A 22,030-nucleotide genomic window follows, 5' to 3' on the forward strand; every position below is an offset into this window, starting at 1 on the left:
GTTATTGAGGCCTGTCCTTATGAACCGCACTGCAGTACGCTGAATACCGATAACGTTGGAGTGAGAAAGCTGCAGCAGTAGTGAAGCCACCTTGTGACGCCTGTGTCCACAAACACACGCAGGACATAGCCTCCGAGATCGGGGGGCGCGAGCAGTCCAATGTCGGAGGCCGTGTTCTTTGTGCAGCTGCCTACTGGTACAAAGAATTCGGTAGCGGCTACGACTAAGGCAAAACGAATTGCTTCTTCTTGTTTTCGTCCGCTCCCGCTAAAAAATGACGCAATGCAGAAACGTTTCTAGGTGTGACTGAACGTGCCGCAACATTGGGCTACCAGCACTGCTCCTTTCATCCCCGTCACTTGAAACTACAGTCTGCTGGTCGTGCGTTACTCCAGAAAGTTTGGTATAACATGTCCCGAAAGAGGAAGAAAGCAGCCACTATCAAAAATTCGCATTTAAGAAATGTTTGGTCATAATAACAAATGTCACAGAGAATAGGTTTTTTATTTGCGCACGTGACAAAAATACACAGCTCTTTAGCTGTTACATTGTACTTCGTATTCAGCAAAAGCGACAATGCTATCTTCCTCCTAGTGAGATCGTGATTGTACACACATGGTCAACATTTGTATTTACAAAACAAAATAGCATTCTGAAGATGCATCGCTTGATAACACATCTAAACGACAATTTTCCTAATGCTGCTCAGCAGAACTCAGAAATGAAGCATATAAATACGCTAAATATTATTAGGTCTAAACAATTGTGTTGTACAATGTTCGCGGGAAAAAGGTAAATTATAGATGAGTTGCCGCCTTGGATTGTCCGACTATGTACTAGAGGAATGGAAGAACTTGACATGCACACCGAAAGGCGAGCATGAAATCTCGCTATATATATATATATCAATGAGTGATCCAAAATGTCTAAATCACCACCCCTGGAGAGGAAGGAGTAGGCGATAGGTAGCTCTGGCGTAGCCTGCCTTTCCCTTTTCTACATCAAAAACGTTAAAGAAGGGAGGAAGCGATAGACGCAGCTTCCTATGAGTACCTTCGTTCTGATTATAATTTATCAAGAGTGCTTTAAGTGATTTTAGAAGTATAATTACAATAATGGACTTGAATGAAAAAATACAGTTTGAGTATCTCCATGCGACGGCAAACAACATTACCTTTCTTCTGTCCAGCTATTTGGCGTTTGCTAATATCTTTAACTCTGGCTCGAGTTAGCTGGGACAACCTGTATAGTTTGCCTACTGATATGCTATCGAAAGTTTAATTGGGAATGTGAATGTCGTCTTTCTAATAAAGAATATTTATGTGCAGCAACTGTCGTCAGGTAACTCGCTCCATCGTACCAAGCGAACAGATAACCCGTGTTTGACCAACATTTCTTCAACAACCTATAAGGAAGGCACGTGTGTTTCACTTGTTATGTACAGGACGATACGGCGCAAGAGCGTCGCGTTAATAGCGTGGGAGGATGAAATTACCCAAGTGTAGCAAAACACTTGAGATATAAGGAGTAATCAACGCCTTAAAAGAATCCGGGGTCTTATCGGCCTGCCGGCAGATAAAAGTGCCCCATTTGCCGTATACGACGGTCACCCGAAGAATATAGATAGTGTCGCAATGATCGCGGGATGAGCACAAGCTGCCATAAAACGACTCCACTGTGGCTTGATGGTTCCTGAGGACGTTATCGTCGTCACCAACAACTGCACGCAAGTCAGTCTGCCAGAGCACTCCTTGAGAGCAATAACGTTATGGTAATCCGGCACCACACAATGACGCTAGCCGTCCTGGTACCTAACTACCGCGAAAATCACAGGTTCATTTAATAGTCATCGTCCCGCTCATGTCATTGCTCAATTATGGTTTCCCTGTTAAGCACAAACTAAGTACACTGTCTTGTTAGGCACTGGGCAGTCGCACAGCACAGCTTGGACGTTCATGCTGCACAACCGCCGTCATCCTTTGCGGCTGCTGCTGCTGCTGCTGCCTTGGTTCGCGCGGAGACGATGATGCCGACGAACGCAAAAGCCGAGCACAAGATCACGCCCGCTGCGATCCTGAACAAGTTGTCATAGGAACCCATCGTGTCGCGGAAATAGCCTGCAACAGAGATTAGGGTTATGTATAGTGAAAATTTTTACCTTGTGCCGTAACTCTACCGTATTCTCCCACCAGTGGCGTAGCTAGGGAAAGGGCTTATATGGCTTCAGCCCCCTCACCCCCCCCCCCCCGAAATTTCTCGTGCTTTCATGCACCGCCGAGCAAACAACCCCCGGCACCGGAAATCATTCTGGATTTTGTCTAAAATGTCTTTTTCACGCTCGAAAAGACATTTCAGCGCGAACATTGCGAACTCGGGCTGGATTTCGCACCAACGACCATGCACCGGGAGTCACAGACCGCAAGGAGCCCCATCCAAGCACAAAGTTTAAAGGGCGTTTTGATGGCCAGCGGACTCGTCGCGGCATCTCGCGGAGGCCGGGGAATCTACGGAATCTTTCAGAATCTGCAATTCTGAAACTTTATGGCTACAAAGTTCCATAAACTTTTGATGCGAAAGGAGCATTGACACTTTCAAAGTCGTGCTTTAGATTTTCAATTCCGGAGCATGGTGGGTTTAATGTTGTTATTAACATTGGACGCCAAAGGTGCATTGATTTTTCTAAAGTCGTACAACAGACCATACAATGAGACAAGCCAAATCAACACACTATCAAACAAGGTGACTAGAGCGTACTACTCTAAAGTTGACAAAGCGCGCAGCGAGGTCCGTTGAGACGAAGCACTGCGGTTGTTCATTTGTGCCGTCAGGTCACAGGAAAGAATATCGACATTTTTTTCCCTTTAGCCAAAGCATCTATGTCAAGGCACTAAAGCCAGTAATGATAACTACGTTATTTTGTTGTTGTTGCTTTTGTGTACTTCGACTTTTATTCGCGAGGACACATTGAGCCTCTTCAGTTTTCTTGTTCTCGCTACCCGCGGGCTGCCAGAGACGGATAGAGCGCATGCGTTTTTCTCGTGCTGCTCCGACCACCACGCGGCGCACTTTGGTACGCGTTTGTTTTTCTCTGGCCGAGTGGATTTTCGCGTGACAGAGTTTTAGTCACTTTCCGGCTAGCAGCCGAGAAAAAGAAAGAACGGTCGCTCGCCGCCATCACTGTGGGGTCTCGACGGATTGAAATGCGTTCGCTTGAGCGCAACCTCTCCGGAAAATTTTGTCTCGCCGGTGTAGGATACCGGGCAGCATGCGTATGCTTCTCTGTGGATCAAGCGTCTCATATTTTCTTTGATATTCTTCGTTAACCACATTAGGTGCCCAAAGTGGGCATTCGATTGTGGCCAACATGCTCTCCTTCAGATTTTTTTTTTTCTTTTCGATGCCACCTCCCCACAAAAGAAAGAAAGACATTCTTGCGGCGCAGCGAATTGTCTCATGGTGAAAGTTTGATTTTGTTACTTCTTCTTTTGCGGAATGTAATGGACCACGGGATTCTTCAGTTGCCGGATACGCTCATTATATTATTGCGATAGCAATTATATGGACACTCCAGGCGCATTCCTGCCGTTGCCGTAATGTCCCGTATAAAGTCCAAGGGCCATAAAAGCGTAACCGCGCGCCGTATGCTGTATGTGCGAGTGATAGCGGGGGGGGGGGGGGGGGGGATTAGCATGGGTGAGCCGACGATGGTGGTTCAGTCTTGTGTGTGCGAGCGGGAAAAGCGGGGAGGAAGCGCGCCGCCTTCCGTCGCACGCGATTCGTCAGAGGGAGTGGAGAGAAGAGGGGCGGGCCTTAGGATTCTGTGGTCGGTGGATCTGTGATTGCGCAACATGTTTATTTGTCTTCATCCTACAGTGAACATAAAATAGGCTGATGATGACTATGACGACGATGATGATGATGATAGAGTGACCTTTTCTTAGATGCGTAGATTTATTGGAGAAATTCGTATATTTAAATATCTTGTTGCGAGGTTTTGTGTATACATGCAGTCAACTTTGTTTCCAGTGACACTATTTTGCCCTTTATTAAGCTGCATCTTCGCATTTGTATATTTCATTGCATCTTCGCATTTCTAATGTACGAGGGCGAGTCAAATGAAAGTGAGCCAACCCATCCCGCGCAATAATGGTTCCATTCATTATCTATGAGGCATGCAGTTAGCACACAGGCATCTCTCATTTACAAAAGTGACACACAGGTGTGAGGATAAATGTCCTTTAATGCTTGTATAAAATGGGTTGAACGCGGTTGCGTGGCATAATGGACGCTCCAAAAGTTGACCAGCTTAGTGTCGTGAGGTTTTTGACAGCTGAAGGTGTTTCCCAAAAAGAAATTGGTCGCTGTATGGCTGCCGTGTACACTGAACATTGCATTTCATTGGCCACTGTGAAGCATTGGAGCAAAGTGTTCAAAGAAGGATGTGAAAGTTGCAAATACCATCCAAAACTGGGCCAAAGCCGCCATGCAATCACCCCCAACACAATTGCAAAGGTTGATGAGCTGATTAGACAAGAACGGAGGATAAGCATCGATGAACTGGCAGAGCGTGTGAACATCAGCCACGGTTCGGTCACACCATAATTCATGAACAGCTCGGTTATCGGCTCTTGTGCGCGCCATGGGTGCCCAAGATTTTGAACCACCATTAGAAGAGGGAGAGATTCGGCGCTGCCTTGGCTCATCTTATCCGGTATCGCAATGGGGGTGACGACTGCTTTTCTGCAATTGTGACCGGGGACAAATTATGGTGCCGTTACTACGAGCCTGAAGCACGACGGCAAAGCTTACAGTAGAAACATTCGAATTCACCACCCCGAAGAAAACAAATGCCGTCATTTTGGCCGGAAACGTATTGTTTACTTTTTTTCGATCGTCATTCAGGGGCCATTACTGATCGAATTTGCTAAACCTTGGGAGACTATCAAGAATTTCCGATGTTGTGAAACGCTGGATCGGCTGCGTGTCGCAATCAAGAACAAACGACCTGGAAAACGGACGAATGGGGTCATCTTGCTCCACGACAATGCCAGTCTCCAGGTCGCTGATGTGGTTAATACCAAACCGGCAAAGTTAAAGTGGGAAATGCTGCAACATACGCCATACAACCCAGACCCGTCGCCTTGCGACTAACACAACATGGGGCAATTAAAAAAAAGAGCTCAAGGGAACCAGATTCATGGCGGACGATGACGTAAAGGAGTCAGTTACAGACTTTTTGAAGCAGCAACCCAAGGAGTTTTATGAGACGGGAATCATGCGACTCGTTAGTCAGAGGTACAAATGTCTAAATGCTCATGGAGGCTACTTTTGAATAAAGTGCCCCGTTTGTCATATATTCGCAATGGCTCAGTTTCATTTGACTCGCCCTCGTACATTTTGCAAAACTCCTGCCTTGTGTGTATGCTCTATGTTGCGACTATAAATTCAGTGCATTTACTCACAATACACGACCGGTGACAGCTTCTCCTGCGCAATACATTGGAACAAAGGACAGCGTCACTGAGATTTTCCCCTGGCCGTTGCATTTGAACAAAAACGTAAACAATATTCTTGAATGACAAAGTTTCATTAAAATATTTGTCCTGAACTTGTTAATTTCATGGCCTTTACATTTTTCATATCAGCTGCATGCGCTGCTTTGGTGGTTTCGAGCTGGTATAGTTCTAAACCTTGTGTGATATTTTCTTTACGTATGAAATAGACAAAAAACAAGGAAGCATTGATATCAGTTATTTCGGGTACAATTTTTGAGACATACGAGTATATTCTTTCGTGAAAAAGATACATATTTTACTTGTCTTCACGGTGTGTAGCGTTCAAGCATTCGTTTACAGCATCTTTGGCAGTGGCAATGCAGTTATTATTCATGTAGTTGGTCCCTCGACAAATTCATAACGAGGAGGCCCAGCTGCAATGTGAGCCTCCCACGAACGAAATTTCTGGCTACGCCGCTGTCTCCCACTTGTACTTGCCACTGTGAGCACTACTTGGAATACAAGGTTAACAATAGTGGAGAGCCCATTATAAATCTTGTTATTAGACGCTCCAGAACGCTCGCCTAACTCCGAGTGAAGGAGCGTTCTGTTTTTCTTTAGCTTATTGAAACGCAGAAGCCGCGACCGGAGCTGAACCTTACACGTCGTGCTGTGAATCACGAGATTGCGTTGTACTAGCAATCACACTTTTTTTTTCAGGAGAGTTTGAGACACAGGGTATTGTGGGGGAAAACAATGTCACGCAAATACATCACAACACTGCTCCACAAAAAGGCTTCCTTCCTTTTTTATTCGCTCAGACTGCGTGATAGTGTGAATGAATGTATACGCAAGCAGGTAGTTGACACATTTTGAGTACCCTCATCTTCCACAATGAATCGACATGCTCTTACATCGTCTCCGCCTCGGAACTCTTTAAAGAAAGTACTTTTTCATTTCGAATTAAACATGTCCCCTCTCCAGCGTGTTCTTGTGACCCCGACGACGACGATGTATACGACCTACTTTTCGACTGCCCCAAGCACACCACACATAGACAGCGTCTCGAAAAAGAACCCCGTTTATATGATTCACCTGGAACTTTTTTCACTTGCCAAAGTGTTAGGTCCCTGGCCATCAGAAGTACTGCATCGAAAAGCAATGAAATCACTTCAACACTTCTTCACAGACACTGGCATTTGCGACGAATACTGCATTATATGTGCCTCATTTTCGTACCTGAGAATTGTGTACCACAAACTATCGTAGATTCTGTTATGAGAACTTTTCAATAGAGACTTTTACTCTTAGTAGTGCTATATGTTCTTTTGTTTCATTTAGGAATCGCCTAGTGCAACAATTTATATGTATTTTTCTAATCCTGTATTATTGATGAATTGTTTAGGAGGGTAGCCATCGCCAGTAAACGGTGCCAACGACTGCTCTGTTTATTTTTATTTCAATAAATACAAAAGAAAAAGGAGGTCCGTTTCATACGGACACTACATCAGCAACATATGAAGCCTATCGCGAATGAGCCATCGCTCATAGTCTATAGTGCACTAGACACTATACAGTCTATATTTTTTTCTGTTTACCTCAGCCCCCAGCGAGGCGCTATAATCTTTCCCGAATCTGCAGTTGCGGTGCAGGCCAGAACATAAGGGAACAATATGCCATGCCAATTCAATCACGTGTTCTTTTTTTCATTCATCCTTTCAACCTAGCACGTACACCACCCTAAGAATGCTTTGCGCAATTGTTCTTGTGTCCATTAAAAAACCTGATTGAGGTAAAAGTCTGACGCCTTGTTGTCTGTTTGATAGATTAGATGGGAACATTAACCCTGAAGATATCGCTATATTTCTTTGCGTTCAATATTACGACCACTGCACGACTTGCGGCATCTCATAGGCATTACCTAGGGTACTTCTGAGGTACCGGAGAGGAATGCATTAACAGAATTACTTGTGTCTTTTCTGGCTCTAGTTGCACCCTGCGCCTAGTCTCCTTTGTAAGAATAGCGTCTGCTTTACTAGTCTTTGGGTCTCTAGTGTTTTCTGCCTGAAAACACTAGAAATACCTTTTCATTAATGTTTATCCTATAAATTCATGGTGTTGAAGAGCAAGTCCTCTCCCTGTTTCAGTGTGCTTTTTCTTTGTACTTCAATACTACTATATATGAGCATTATATTGTTGCAGGAAGAAAGCAGGCCCACGAGTGTAAAATAACGTATATTTACAACTGGCGTATATGGCGTTCAGGCAACTGCCAGACTTCGCCTTCGTCTAGTCCAATCCAACTTCTTCGTTCCCTTCAGCGTAACAATATTACTCCATCTTCTTCATCTGTATATATTCACCATCATGGCCAGCGTCATTTTTCTTCTTATGCGAGAAATCTCAGTCCCGTTTTATCGGGTCCTACACTGTTCGGGAACAGACTTCGCCAGTGTACTATCGTGTCACTCCTGTTTTTTCACCTTTGGACGGCCGCTGCCATACCACAGAGATTGCGCATTCATCTTCTTCATCTGTATATATTCATCGCCATGGCCAGCGTCATTTTTCTTCAGTGCGGCCTGCTAAATAAACCGTCGAGGTTCAACAGCTGTCTCGCATGACAAATACCTACAAGCCAGCCCAACTGTCTACAGCTCTTCACAAGGAAGCTTGCATTGTGATAACACGAGGCGTGTTTATCTTTGCGTGACCGGAGGACACTCTATCTTTGTGTTGACCGTGGGAGGCAACTTTCCCCCTTGTGTTTACTATACTGTGACCGTGTTCTTTCTAATCTTTCTGTCGACCTGAATATACGTTTGTTTGGTGCTCAAGGGCTACACGGCATATTTCATCGGCTAGAATATATTGTTAGGGGGAAGCACAGTAGGGAAGCTACTTACAGGATGTATCTACAAGGGTAGCAAGTACCGGCCAACATGGAAGCCAGCCAATGTCAAGCAAGTCGCCTCGTCGTCATCAGATCAGGCAGTGTTCGATTATGAGTACGTTCCACTAAATACAAGGGTCTGCACCATCGCCTACAAGTAGCACGTGGCATGACCCTCGGCGGCAGAGGCGCCACCCAGGCGCCACTAAGGACCCACAGCAGAGGAAGGGTGATAGTGCTTGAATCTCGAAACGTGGACGACATTGCTGGACAACGGAACAGAAGGTGTAGTGGGACTGACGGACACGATCTCGTATGTCACGTCATTCACTTGTTGAAGGACGCGGTATGGGCCCTTGGAGCAAGGAAGGAGCTTTTCAGAAAGACCCACGTATTGGGAGAGGAACCAAAATAGCTCGAGGGCACCCGGAGTAAAACGTTCGTGGCGTTGTCGCTGGTGGTAAAGGCGTTTCTGATTGTCTTGGGAAGCAGCAAGTCCACTGCAGGTTATCGGCGCGCCTATTCAGCCCGCGAAATGGCGTCGCGCACAGTCGAAGGTACAAGATAAAGAATAAATGTGTCCAACTGTAAAGTTGGTTCACGTCCGAACAAAAGGTAAAAGGGAGAGTATCCAGCAGTGTTCTGGCGGGAGGAGTTATATGGGAATATCACATATGGCAGCGCAAGGTCCCAATCACGGTGGTCTGCCGACACGTGCTTTGAAAGCATGTCTGTTGAGGTCCCATTCAAGCGCTCGGTGAGCTCGTTCGTCTGGGGCTAGTATGACGTGGTGATCTTGTGCTGCGTGGAGTGGCAGCGCAGGATATCGTCGATGACTTTAGACAGGAAGGTGCGGTCTCGGCCAGTCAGCAATTGACGCGGTGCACCATGTACTAGAATTGAGTCACGGAAGAGAAAGTCCGCCGATTCTGCAGCATAGCTGGTAACCAGCGCCCGTGATATTGCGTATAGCGCGTTGCGTAATCGATAGTGACGGCCACCCATTTTTTTTCCTGAAGCAGATGTAGGAAAAGGTCCGAGAAGGTCTAAACCGACAAGTAAGATGGGCAGAGGTGTGACGTTGATGGGCTGAAGATACCCAGCAGGAAGCGTAGACGGTTTCTTTCGGCGTTGACAGAGTTCGCAGGCGCTGACATAACGTCGCAATGAGCGGGCTAGGCCAAGCCAATAGAAGCGACGGCGCACGGGGTCATTTGTGCGAGTAGCACCTAGGTGGCCAGTGGTTGGGGCGTCGCGAAGCTCACGAAGAACTGCGGAGCGCAGGTGCGATGGCATAACTAGGAGAAGATCAGGGGCGTCAGGGTACACGTTACGCTGATATAATGTGCCGTCCTACAGGGTGAACATGCGCACCCAGGCGTCGCTGGGAGAGGATTGCAGGAGCTCGATTATTTCTCTTAAGTAGGCACCCCGACGCTGTTCGTTCGTGATGTTAAGCAACTGGCACACGGAAAAGACGCAATCGAGGGAATCAGTGCGCGAAGAGTCACAGTCGGCCACAGGGTAGCGGTACAAACAATCCGCATCTTTGTACATCCTCACTGTCTTGTGTGCGACCGTGTAAGTGTACCCTTGCAGGCACAGTGTCCATCCAGGGAGTCTGCCTGTGGGATCTTTCAAAGAAGCGAGCCAGCAGAGGCCATGGTGGTCGGAAACTGCTGTGAACAGTCGGCCAAATCGATGAGGGCAAAACATTGCAACTGCTTATACAAGATCGAGGCACTCACGTTCGGTAACTGAACAATGTCGCTCCGATACGCACAGCAGCCTGCTAGCATAAGCGATGACGCATTCCATCCACGTTCAGACTGGGCCAAGACAGCGCCTATTTCGTAACCGCTTGCCTCAGTACGGACTTTGGTTTGGGCTCATGGGTCGAAGTGGGTCAAAATTGGAGGCGTTTGGTGGAGCGTGGTTAACTAGGGGAAATCCGCGGCTTGTGCAGGGCCCCAGGTAAAAGAAGCGTCTTGTTTAGGATCTGTGAGTGGCTTTGCAATCACTGCAATATTCTTCATAAACCGGCGATAATAGTGGCATAGCCCTACAAAGCTGCGAACATCTTTGGCAGACGTGGGCACAGGGAAATATTTCACGGATATAATTTTCTCTGGGTCAGGTTGCACGCTGGCAGCGTCCAAAATGTGGCCAAGGATCGTAATGAATCTGAGGTGAGGCACGGTGAAACACGCCAAGAATTATAATTGCTGAGAGGCGTTCGAGGTGTGTATCAAACGTAGGCGAAAACACCATTATGTCGTCTAAATAACGCAAGCATGTATGCCAGTTGAACCCAAGCAGCAGAGAGTCCATCGTTCGCTCGAATGTGGCTGGGGCATTATATAGACCGAAAGGCATGAGCCTGAACCGGTAAAGCCCATCAGGATTTACAAAAGCCGCTTTCTCGCGATCCATGGAGCGCGCACCAATCTGCCAATATGCAGATCGAAGGTCGATAGAAGAGAAGTGGCACCATAGAGACGACCAAGGGTATCATCGATTCGCGGTAACAGGTAAGCGGCTTTCTTCCTAATGTTGTTGAGGCGGCGATAGTCCACACAAAAACGCTCGGTACTTCTCACGAAGGAGCTTCACAGCGGACGCCACCAACTTATCTACCGCCACGCCGCCAGGTTATGACATGTCGCCGCCAGCTACGCCAGCGACCACTACTTCGTTTATCGCCCTGTCACAGCCCCGCGATCCCGGAACCTTTTCCGGGGAAAACAGCACTGGCGTGCATTAGTGGTTCAGCCATGCACGAGCGCGTGAGCAAATAGCTGGGATGCAACTATAATACTGGCAAACGTCGTATTCTACCTCGATGGAACTCCTCGCGTCTGGTTTCCGACCCACGAGGACGACCTCAACAGCTCGGACACGTTTCAATGCTACGACTTTTTTGGCAACTTGTCTGGTAGACAGCTTTCCGCCAAGAAACAACTGGCGGTACGTACCCAGACGTCAACTGAGCCTCACTTGTATATGCTAGACCTGTATTACGTATCCGGCTAAAAAAAGATCGAACATTGAAAAGCTTATTCGTTTAGTTGATTGTATGTAACGCAAGCGGCATCAAAAACTTGGCATCTGTGCCTAAAACCCAGAACTGATGCACCGAAAGTTAGCATTATTTCTTATGTTAACGTTAACCCTAGTTTAGCAAGCTGAATTTCTAGAAGTGGTTTTTCTTAATAATTTATACCGGCAACATAACCAAAAATAGTAATCTAGGGATTCTGTTTCTTGGCATTATTGACACAGGGGTGATATCATCAGACCAGTCCTCTATAAATGTAGGATTAATGCGGCGACGCGGCAGCGTAATCTGGTGATCACTACTTCCGATTGCCTTGATGGGCACCCCTTGATTTTCCACAGAAATTTTAGGTGCTGCAATTCTGTCCATGTAGTTACGTGATTCAACGACATCTCTACAAGCTTAATATTTTAGATATCTAATTAATATTATGTGTGCCACTGCCAGAAGAACCGACATTGTCGGTCCGCTCAGGGATGCTGGCGCTAATGAATCTTCCATTTCATTTTATTATAATCCACTGTAACCTAGTACCCATATTACTTTTCCAAAATTAAACTGTTGAAGAACTAGTGTTAGAAATGTCTTTATAGTTGGCGAATTGTATGAAGCTGTAAGCGAAGAATAGGCAGAAAGGGAATCTCCTATAATAACCGCAATTATTGGATTCAATGCGAATTTCTGCAGCGCTAAAATCATTGCAAAATGCCCGGCTTCAAAAACGGGGGTGAGATCTGGCAGCCTCAAAGAGAATTCCCAGCCAAGAGAAAGCGAGAAAATGTCTACGCCCCACTTTATCGTTGTTCACTGAAGCGTCCGTAGCTATTATGTTACCTTTAGGTGAGTCATTGCAATGGCTCATACCCGAAAAAAAGCGGCGACTAAGTCCAGTGAAGCAAAAAATATCATCGCCAGGAACTCTAACAATCCTTACAGACTCGCAAACAGCGTGCCGCAACTACCTACGCGGCAGAATAGGGCACGGAGCGCTCCGCATACTCCGCTCCGGAGACCCCATAACAGAACGACAAACAAAAGAAGAACCAATTAGGCATACGATAGTATGGACGCCGGGACACACGGGAGTGGCAGGGAACCAAGAGGCGGACAGGATAGCTCGAGGGTACACTTATTACCGAGCATCCAACATAGGCGACCTCGAGGAGACCGAACCTGTACCCCAAGACTATTCGGCCATACTAAATTACTACAAGGGCTGCAGAAAGCGGTATCCACCACCGCACAACTCCCTTAGCAGAGAGGACTCTGTCGCGTGGAGGCAGCTACAAACGGGCTCGTACCCGAACCTAAACGTACTCAGCAAAATTTATCCCACACAATACAATGACAAATGCCCCTGGTGCCACGAAACACCCACGCTGTATCACATAACGTGGGCATGCCAGAAGATAGACGTGGTACCCGTTATACCAAACCCGAGTGCGGAGCAATGGGAGGGAGTGCTCTCCAGCGATCGCCAGGTCGACCAAGAAGGTCTGATTCGGCGAGCACAACTGGCAGCAGCATCCAGCGGAGCCCTGGACTAAGGGCAACCGACCGTTGTGCTAGAAGATGGACGATTCCATCTAAAGACTGCAGAAGACCAGCGAATCTAGAGCTGATAAAGTTTTTCACTCACTCACTCACTCGCCAGGAATGGCTCACACCCCCGTAAGCAAGCAAAGATGCAATGGCTGTATATAAATGAAGAAACGAAAGAGAGAAACAACGAAAGAACGAACGAAAGAAAGAAAGAAAGAAAGAAAGAAAGAAAGAAAGAAAGAAAGAAAGAAAGAAAGAAAGAAAGAAAGAAAGAAAGAACTTTTAGGTAGTGCATTAGGTGCTCGCATGTGGCGTTGAGGAGGCCGACCTACAGTGCCATACGTTTACTTCACACTGAGGCTCCTTATGTTTTGCAAGAAATCTGACCCCTCCGATCGTATAACTTAACGCGTTACCACGTGTGCCGCAGGCTGTCACCTTCGCGCGTTACAGGAGCTTAACATGCTGCGTAATTTTTGTTTGTACGCGTGCAAGGTAATATTGCAATAGGTTATTTAAGAACATGGCTGACTGAAACTTAGGGTTTCAAGGGAAAACATCATCAAATTCAATTTTAATACTCTTATTTTATTCAGTTGATAGGATTACGTCTCGAATGCCCATATCAAGCAAGGCACGTCGTCGTCATCGATGAGGCAGCGGCCGCTTATGGGTACGTCCCACTAATTCCAAGGGACCGCACCACCTTCGAGTAGCATATAGCAATATCTTCGATTTTATCAGAGAAGTGAGCGTTTCCGTAACGCGGGGAGTAGCTTTATTTATCCTACCCAAGGTTTCGAGACAGTTGAAATAGTCGACCCACTCCGGCCTCACGCGGCGCACTGTTATATCGGAAATTCCCGTGAATTGATTGAAAAAGTTATTGTTCCACCGAGCTGGGGTGCCCGCCTCTTAACCTACACGTAGGTAGGGGGGGAGGACGAAGCAGTCCCCGCGCGTTGAGGATGGTGAGTCTTCACGGCCTCAACGGCCAGGCGGATTGCTCAACGCTGGTCGTCTTCAGCCTCGCTCTGGAGCAAGGCCTCCCATGCTTCTCTACTGTCAATGTTTTCCTTGGCCCCTGGGGAGCCAGCACACTCCCATATTATATGGTCTAGCGTACCTTTTTGCTTACAAATTTTGCAGAGGGCGTCGTTATAGTCCCTCGTCTGTGTTAAGTCGATCCAATGTGGTAATGTATAATTGCTTCCCTGGAGGCGTCGCCAAATGCGAGCGTCCTCTAGACAGAGAGACCGATGCGGAGGCGGAAAGATTCTTCTTTCGGCTTTGTAGTGGTCGACAATTTCCCTGTACGTGATCATGCTATTTTTTATCCCTGGAACTGGCTGCTCTAGAGTTGCCCGGTGGTAGAGTGCTCGGGAGAGCTCGTGAGCGGATTAGTTGCCTGGGACTTCTTCATGGGCTGGTACTTAAACAAAAGTTATGTCTCTCCTGGGAGGGTTTCTGAGTAGAATGTGGATGGCTTCTTCCGAGATTCTCCCTTTGTTAAAATTTCGGATAGCTAATTTGTTATCGCATAATATTACTCCCGCTTTTGTACCCGCACAATCGAGCGCTACTGCAACCACCTCGGCTGTACAGGCGTCCCTCGTGCACGTGGAGCACGCTATCTTAACGCACCCGTCGCCATCAACCACCGTCGATACCGCAGCTCCGTCTCTGCCGCAAGCGGCGTCCCCGTATGCTACGTTATGCGCCGGTGTGTTTTTGAGTTTATTTACTAGAGCCTTAGCCCTGTGAGCTCTCCTCTCTTTGTTGTAGATAGGACGCATATTTTTAGGTAGGGGGGCGATTCGGAAGCGTTTACGCAAGTCCAACGGAATGTATTTCTTGTCAGTCGGGGCGCCCCTGTCGCATTGAATTCCTACCCATTCCATGATTTTTCTCCCTGTTTTATACTGGCCTAATCTTTCCAACTGAGACACTCGTACTGCCTCAGTGAGTTCAACTAGCGTGTTGTGAACCCCCATTTTGAGAAGGAGGTCTCTCGAGGTCGAGTCTGGGAGCCCTAGGGCTCTCTTAACGCTCTTCCTAATGATCGCATCTATTTTATCCTTTTCTTCTCGTTTAAACGCAAGATACGGTGTGCCATACGCTATACGGCTGCTAATGAAGGCTTGCATGAGTCTGAGGAGGCTGTTCTCTTTGAGGCCCCTGTCTTTGAGTGAAATTGTCCTAAAGATCCCCGTGACCTGCGCCGTGTATCCTTCTAACTTTTTGATTGTCGTGAGGTTGCATCCATTTCTCTGGATATACATGCCCAGAATTCTTATTTCCTCCACCTTGGGAACCTCATTTCCGTTTAGGAAAACAGTCATGGGTCTGCTGCTTCCAGCGTGTCTCCTTTGATGTTTTGGCTCAATGATTAACAGCTCCGATCTCTGTGGCGAACACGCCAAGCCTCTGCTGGCCGCGTGAAGACCCAAGTGGTGATCGCAGTGACATAGAATACTGTATTGCGGCCAATCGGCCAACGAAGATCGGTGAGAGAAGGAGAAATAAGAAACTGCACTTACATTACTCCAGTTGTTTACATTAGATATTTTGACTCATGGTTGCTGTGTATACATATTATGCATCGCTTCCCCTTACTGCATGCCCCAGTTGGGCTCCGTATGGTATTTTTCAATAATAAGTAACACGGCAACCGACCACTGATGCACGAAGAAAGGACGTGACAAGTGCTACAATCGGGCCGACGAACTATTTACTCGGGCATTTTCAGTTCGGGGAACTGCACGCGAGAAATGGTGACATCCCATAGCAACCAGGCACGTCTACAGCTTGCGGTTGGTAGATGCGCTGGTTGTTTGCCTAACGTGGAGGTACTGTAGAGCACCTACATTAACCTTATAAAGTTAATAATGCACCATAGCCTTCCTGAGCGTGTGCAGTGACTCTAATGTCCAGAAGTAAGCCAGAGGTACAAGAAACAATCGCACTTTAGAAGCTGCCAAACACAAAAAAAAATGGATGGATTGTGAAAAGCGGGTGGAGGATTACTAGAGGAGGGTGATAGAAGAGGCGTGTAAGCGCATGGATGAAATTCACATAAAGTTCTCTTTATGGCCAGGTTACATCTGTCCCGAAATGCTCTGCGAACGAAACCACGCCACAAGCTCACATTAATGCGTTGTCGCAGTTCTGGATTTATGTACTCGTGTATTTGGGTAAACCGACAAGCTGATCACTGTTGTGGGCCACTCAATGCATGTTATGCTTAAAACGAATTGCGTGGCTTTGTACTTACGTATATGTGCGTGTGTTTGTGTGGGTGATTCAATGTGCAAAAACGCTTTTTAAGGATTTCATCTTATTGCCACATTTTCCCGAACTCTACGTGCTAAACATTATTTCTTAATTCCAATAATCCTGAAAAGTCTGTTATTATGTTCTGACATCGCAGCTTTTTTTCTTCTCTCTTTTCTCGGACGCTACTTTAACTAGTAGCGTTTATGCATACCGTTAATGCCCGTATAACTCCAAGCTATCTGGAGCATATGAGTAGTCAAACGAAACACCACGAAAGCACATGGCAGTTCCTTAACTTATCTGCAACAACTTTGACATTAAATAACTGCAACAATGTCGCCCGCTTTCTCGCGCTTATATGCGCACTGCGTTTCGTTTTCTTACGTCGTCTTTTCTTTAGATTTTAAACCCTCTAACCCCATCACCCTCACGCAGCCAGACCATGCTCTAGCTAACGTCCTCGTTTTTCACTCACATCTTATCATTTGTCTCTTCCTATAACGTTTTCATTGGATAACGTGTCATGAAGAAATCCTGGCGCTGCAGCACGTATGACAGGCGCCTCGGAGACGTAATGCATCAGCACATGCTGACCTGCTGACGTCCCTCGGCGGACCTGCTGAGATGACTCATTGGCTATTCGCTATTCTCTTTCTAAGGTCAAGGCCCCTTGTTCAATTCCGGACTGCGGTGGTGAGGAAAGCGAAAACGCTCCTTATTAGGTTTAGAAGCAAGTTTTAAAATGCGTAGCTGATCGAAATATTAATCCCGGACCCCCCGCTACAGCGTCTCTCGCAGCCCATGTATTATTGCTCGGAGATGTTAAATCCCATAGTTTGGTCTGCTTACCAGATCTTATCGGATAGACGCATCATGTTTTGCATGTTACGACGACGAGTTAATGCAGTCAGCCATATGCAGCCTGCCGACTTCAACTTTTATCTGCCCAGCAATCGTAACGGCAGTACGCGTAGAAAAGGAAAGAACTGCTCACTCGAGCACGAATTGTGGTGGGACTCACCTATGATCATGGGGTTGCTGAACAGCACCGGCACAAGCAGCAGGCCAGACGTTCCCGAAACGAGAGGTACGGCCTCTGGGCCAAGGTTGTCGGCTATGAGGACCTGCTTCATTGTTAAGAGGCCCGCCATTGCCACCGATGACAGCGCACGGAGGGCAACATGGGCAGCCACCGTCGTTTCCGGCGTGGCGGCGAATAAGAATCCGAGGGCGAAGAGTGAACCACAGGCCAGTGTCGGCCTGGTCACCCATCCGAGGTCTGCCATAAAGGGCAGGAATATGCGCCCGAATATTTCTGGCACCGCGGCATACGTGATGGTCATGGTTGCCTGTGTGGGCGAAACGCCCTTATCTCGGGCGTAGTCCACCAGGGTAGAGAGGTGCACGGCGTTGACGTAGTCCAACAACGTGGATGCCACGACGGCTGTGATTATTCCCAGCGAAGGAGGTCTTGTGGGTAAAACAAGTTTAAAAAACCACCTAAGCAACCGACTAGAAAGACGTGAAATCACCCAGTTCTGAGTGCCGTGCTGTCCGTTAACGCCTTTTTCGGAAGCCTGAGAAGATAAGCCCAGTGTGCAATTGCTTTGAGGTGATTTGATGGCCACTGGGCCTACTGCAGAGAGGTGCCGACCAATTTCTTGTGCTATTCTTTGGCTTATGTGATCGCCATTCGTCAATTCTGAGTTGAATTTATCGAGCATTTGCTTGTCAGTGCTCAACAGTGGAATACAGCAGTCTAACGTTTTAACTGCTATCTCGGATGTAGATTTGTCTCCGTGTTTATCCATTTCGGAAATGAGTAATGTAGAGAATTGTCCTAGTCCCGGAGACGTCTTAGATGAAGAGTCGTTGCTTTCAGGTTGCTTTTGGTGAGCTAATAAAACCTCCACTTCTGGAACGGGCATTTCATATTCTTTTGAGTTTTCTGAAATTGTTTGATTGACCGCTAAAGTGTCCACTGGTCCCATTTTCTTGCGGAGCGCGGATACGTTGCGTTCAAGCCCTACGTCCGTCAGCCTGTTTGGAATGTCGCTTGGTTCTGTCCCTGGTGTTTGCTTTTTTGTTCTCGCGCGGCGAACCCATGGCGGTTCCTTCAGCAATAGGCTTAAGGCAGTGACATGCATGGTGATGGCCGCAAACACTAGGAGAGTTCCGCGGAAGCCGTAGGCGTCTTTCAGCGCCGACAACACGACCGGAAAGACGATGGCACTGACAGGATTGGCAGACAGACGAAGACCTGCTGCGACACCCCGGTACTTGCGGAAGTAGTGCATGATCAGTACTAGATGCGTATTTAACACGAGTCCTGCACCAATACCTGCACACAAGTGAAGTCCAAGGTTTGAATCAGCAATCATCAACCGTAGCTTGACGACTTTACGTGTGAATAGGATTCTTCATACACTGTCTCTGTCACTGTACCCGCTACAATATGACACAGTTGGATACTTCACAGGAAATTCAACAAAATTAACATATTAATACCTTGTGTGCTACCAGGATGTACAAATATGAATGGCCAGGACAAAACACCTTGTAAGCAAGCAACGAACAAGATCAATGATGAACACTAGGATCAGAACAGTGATTTACGTGTAATATATTACGACCTGAAACGCTGAAACAAAAAAAAAATCTTCCAGAAATTCTTCGCATCTTTATTTCACAATACACAGTGCATATGCTTCCAGAATAATCACCCAGTATACATTAGAATGGTTTAAAGTGGAATAGAAAATTGGACTTCTGCTCGCTACAGCGTCTGAACATATAAAAATGCAAGTTTATATGTACATCGATTTAGCAAATTTCATGACGTTTGCCACCGATACTACTCCACACCATTATGCCCAACGTCTCCTCTTTCCATGGAAAAGAGGAGACGCTCAGGAAACGTTTGGTCTTACTATGCTTCAATGTAATGCCAATATTTGAAACACTCACAGCGCGTTGAATTAAGGTACTAAAATAAACTAAGAAGGAAAACTTATTACACTACCACGGCAGAAATTCGGGCTAGTTAGTTATTCATGATAATCTTATAACAGAGCGTAAAAAAAGTTACGAACATAGAGCTTATATAACAGCGCTTACATCTAAGACTAGCTCTAACATTTGAAGTCTGTTATCATTTATCCATATCCCTCTATTCTAATTCACCCCATGAATGCGGAAGCATTTTTTTCTTTTATAAACTTTCGCCACAATTCCCAGCAGCTTATAAATGCGCAGCACCAGCGCGTATGAAAGGATTTTGCATTGCTGCGTCTCACCGTGTGCAAAGCCGATGATCACCGTCATCCATTCTATGTTCGGTACGAACGAAGATGCGATGAGGCTGCTCCAGAGCAGGATACTGCCCAGTAGACCAATCCAGAAGAGCGACACGTATCTCTGCAGTACGGAAAGGAGGAGACCTGCGTACAGAGGGCGGTTTTGTTAAAAGTTGATAATACTTGGCTTACGAGTCCACCATTACAGTTTCGGCTATCGGATACTATAACGCCACCGTTTGAAGTGACATTCAATTGGGAAGTCCCTTCCAGCAGGCAGGGTTTGCCAATGTAAGGTGTGCTCAAAGTCAATGTTGCCTTTCATGCGCTTTTTTTTCAGTGTTCTCGTTTCTGTTTGTGTACCAATGTTTTCATTCAGAAATTTAACTACTTGCAATCTGCTGGGCATACGTATACTGCTGCGTAAAGAATAAAATAAGGATTCTTCAGGCTAACCGCAGACATTTCGTATTGCCTGATAGCTCATTTGAAGTTTATTTAACACACTGGTACATGCCAAAATCGTATACGAGTAGAAATAATACTGTGGAGAGAAAAAAACGTGGAGAAACTATCCCCATGGTTGCGAACGTAGTCAAATAGCCGAACATTTCAAGAAAGCTATTCGCTTTATTAAAGAAAGGATGCGCTCGAAGGCGCATTTTTGTTGCAGCGAGGACACATAGGTAGTGTTTATTGTCTGGCAGCATAGTTACGTCGAGAACAGAGCCGTTAGCCAATGCAGGTGCAGTGGGGCGGGGGCCCCCTCCTGCAGCTGACATGGTGCCGCAACCGCAGAAGGAGGGAGCAACGGGAGAAAAACTGTCGTTACCCAGCGCTCCACAGAAGCGTCTGAGCCCTCAAAACGCCCCAAATTTCTCGCGCGACAGCATGTGCTCGCAGGCCCAGCTTATCTTGGCTTGCACGCACAACTCTGTTACGCTTAACAGATGACATTACGAAGGCATGTCCGCAACGCAGCAGACTTCTACCAAAGTTCTGCTTTCGCATGGTCGGCCTTTGCCCATTTTTCACAACCTTCGCTAGAACCCTCGATGCGAAGAACAAAATTTGACGAAATATTTATTTTAATCTCATATCTGGAAATCATCATCTAGTGCTCGCGTTGAATGTTTCTCAATCTGGAATATTTACTGTTGGCGTTGGTCAATGAACGCGTCCCACAGCTTGGGCGCTCGAAAGCACGCGCCCTTTGCATCGGCGGTGAAATTTCAACCACCAGCCAGCAACCGCCCACCGCAAAAAAAAAAAAGAAAAGGCTGATCCGTTACCCCCTCCCCCTGTGGTGACTGCACAATGGCGGCTGTAAAAGAAGGCTCTCGCTCAGTTGGATGTGAACTTGTTAGCGGCTCTGTTCTCTGCGGAATGGCGCGGTGAAACAGCATGCGCTACCTGAATGTTCTCGCTTCAAGCTCATCATCAAAAGAAAGCTATTTGTTCTAAAACCTGCATGACCGCAACTCGACTGGCCCTGCCACTCTCCTCAAACACAGGGGCAGCAACAAACAGCACTGGAACTTACACATAATGTTCACAGAATAAACAAAACAAAACAACTACAATGTTTTGTTTACAAATGTGCCAATTCGAAATTTTTGCGAAACTGATATAGGTGAGAGCTTCATTTGTAAGGGTGTTGCGTTACCCGGAAAACTCAAATGAGTCTTGATGGTGCTCTCTAAAATGTCAGTGTGATACTGAAATGACCGGACTTCCTCCTAATCATATTGAAGTGACTTCACGTGCAACCGCTCACTGTTTATGACGTAAGAACGAGAAAAAGACTGACTTGAACTATGTATGTTGGGTATCGAAGTAAGGCCAAAAGCGTCTTAGTTTTTGCAGCCCACCGCAATTAACGACAGAGCTTACCGACGCAGCGAAGGGTGGTCGTTAGCACAGACCCTGGCCAGGACGCACCACGCCGATCAATGCCAAACTCCTCCATGTAGGCCACGTAAAACCAGCCTATGTTCCGGTTGATGGCGATGGCGAAGAAGCCGGCCATGGACGTCACCGCGGCCACGTCCCACCGGCAGTCCACCTGATTTCTCATGGCGAAAATTCGTTTCTCTCTGCGGAGCGGAAAGATTAACCTTTCAGAATTATTGTACCGTGCAGTGGCATACCCATTCGCACCACGTGTTGCCTTTTAGAAGGCTGCGCTCAACTCTTACATCCGTAACATAACAATTGAAAATTGCGTAGGCAGCATATTGAGGAGAAATAGCGCTGTGGCGGTCACCAGCCCTTGCGGTCGTGGTGTTATGTGTATTTGGGGTCATTTATAATTGGGAATAGGGAAGTAATTAGGCACACTCTTGCGAAATGCGGGAGTGCAATTTTGCTCTCCTGCATGCACGCACGCACTCGCACACGCATACACTCAAGAAAGCCCCTTCGCCCTTTTTTTCAGTACAGTATGGCATGGCATGGTAACGGTTCGCAC

The 22,030-nt window shown here is 46.8% G+C and overlaps 1 protein-coding gene across 2 annotated transcripts in view; it reads right to left on the reverse strand.

Annotated features, from left to right (window-relative positions):
• Positions 1-448: 448 nt before the first annotated feature.
• LOC142572849 (uncharacterized) overlaps positions 449-22,030 on the reverse strand; it is a 37,130-nt gene continuing 15,548 nt past the window's right edge. For both annotated transcript variants that reach the window (XM_075682249.1, XM_075682248.1), the window contains exons 2-5: positions 21,454-21,656; positions 19,561-19,704; positions 17,286-18,605; positions 449-2,117 (exon numbers count right to left, since the gene is read on the reverse strand). In XM_075682249.1, coding sequence (XP_075538364.1) covers positions 1,954-2,117; positions 17,286-18,605; positions 19,561-19,704; positions 21,454-21,637 — 1,812 coding nt within the window. In that variant the 5' untranslated portion in view covers positions 21,638-21,656 and the 3' untranslated portion in view covers positions 449-1,953. The remainder of the gene's footprint in view (positions 2,118-17,285; positions 18,606-19,560; positions 19,705-21,453; positions 21,657-22,030) is intronic.

This window comes from Dermacentor variabilis, chromosome 2, assembly GCF_050947875.1.
Source record: "Dermacentor variabilis isolate Ectoservices chromosome 2, ASM5094787v1, whole genome shotgun sequence".
Lineage (NCBI taxonomy): Eukaryota > Metazoa > Arthropoda > Arachnida > Ixodida > Ixodidae > Dermacentor > Dermacentor variabilis.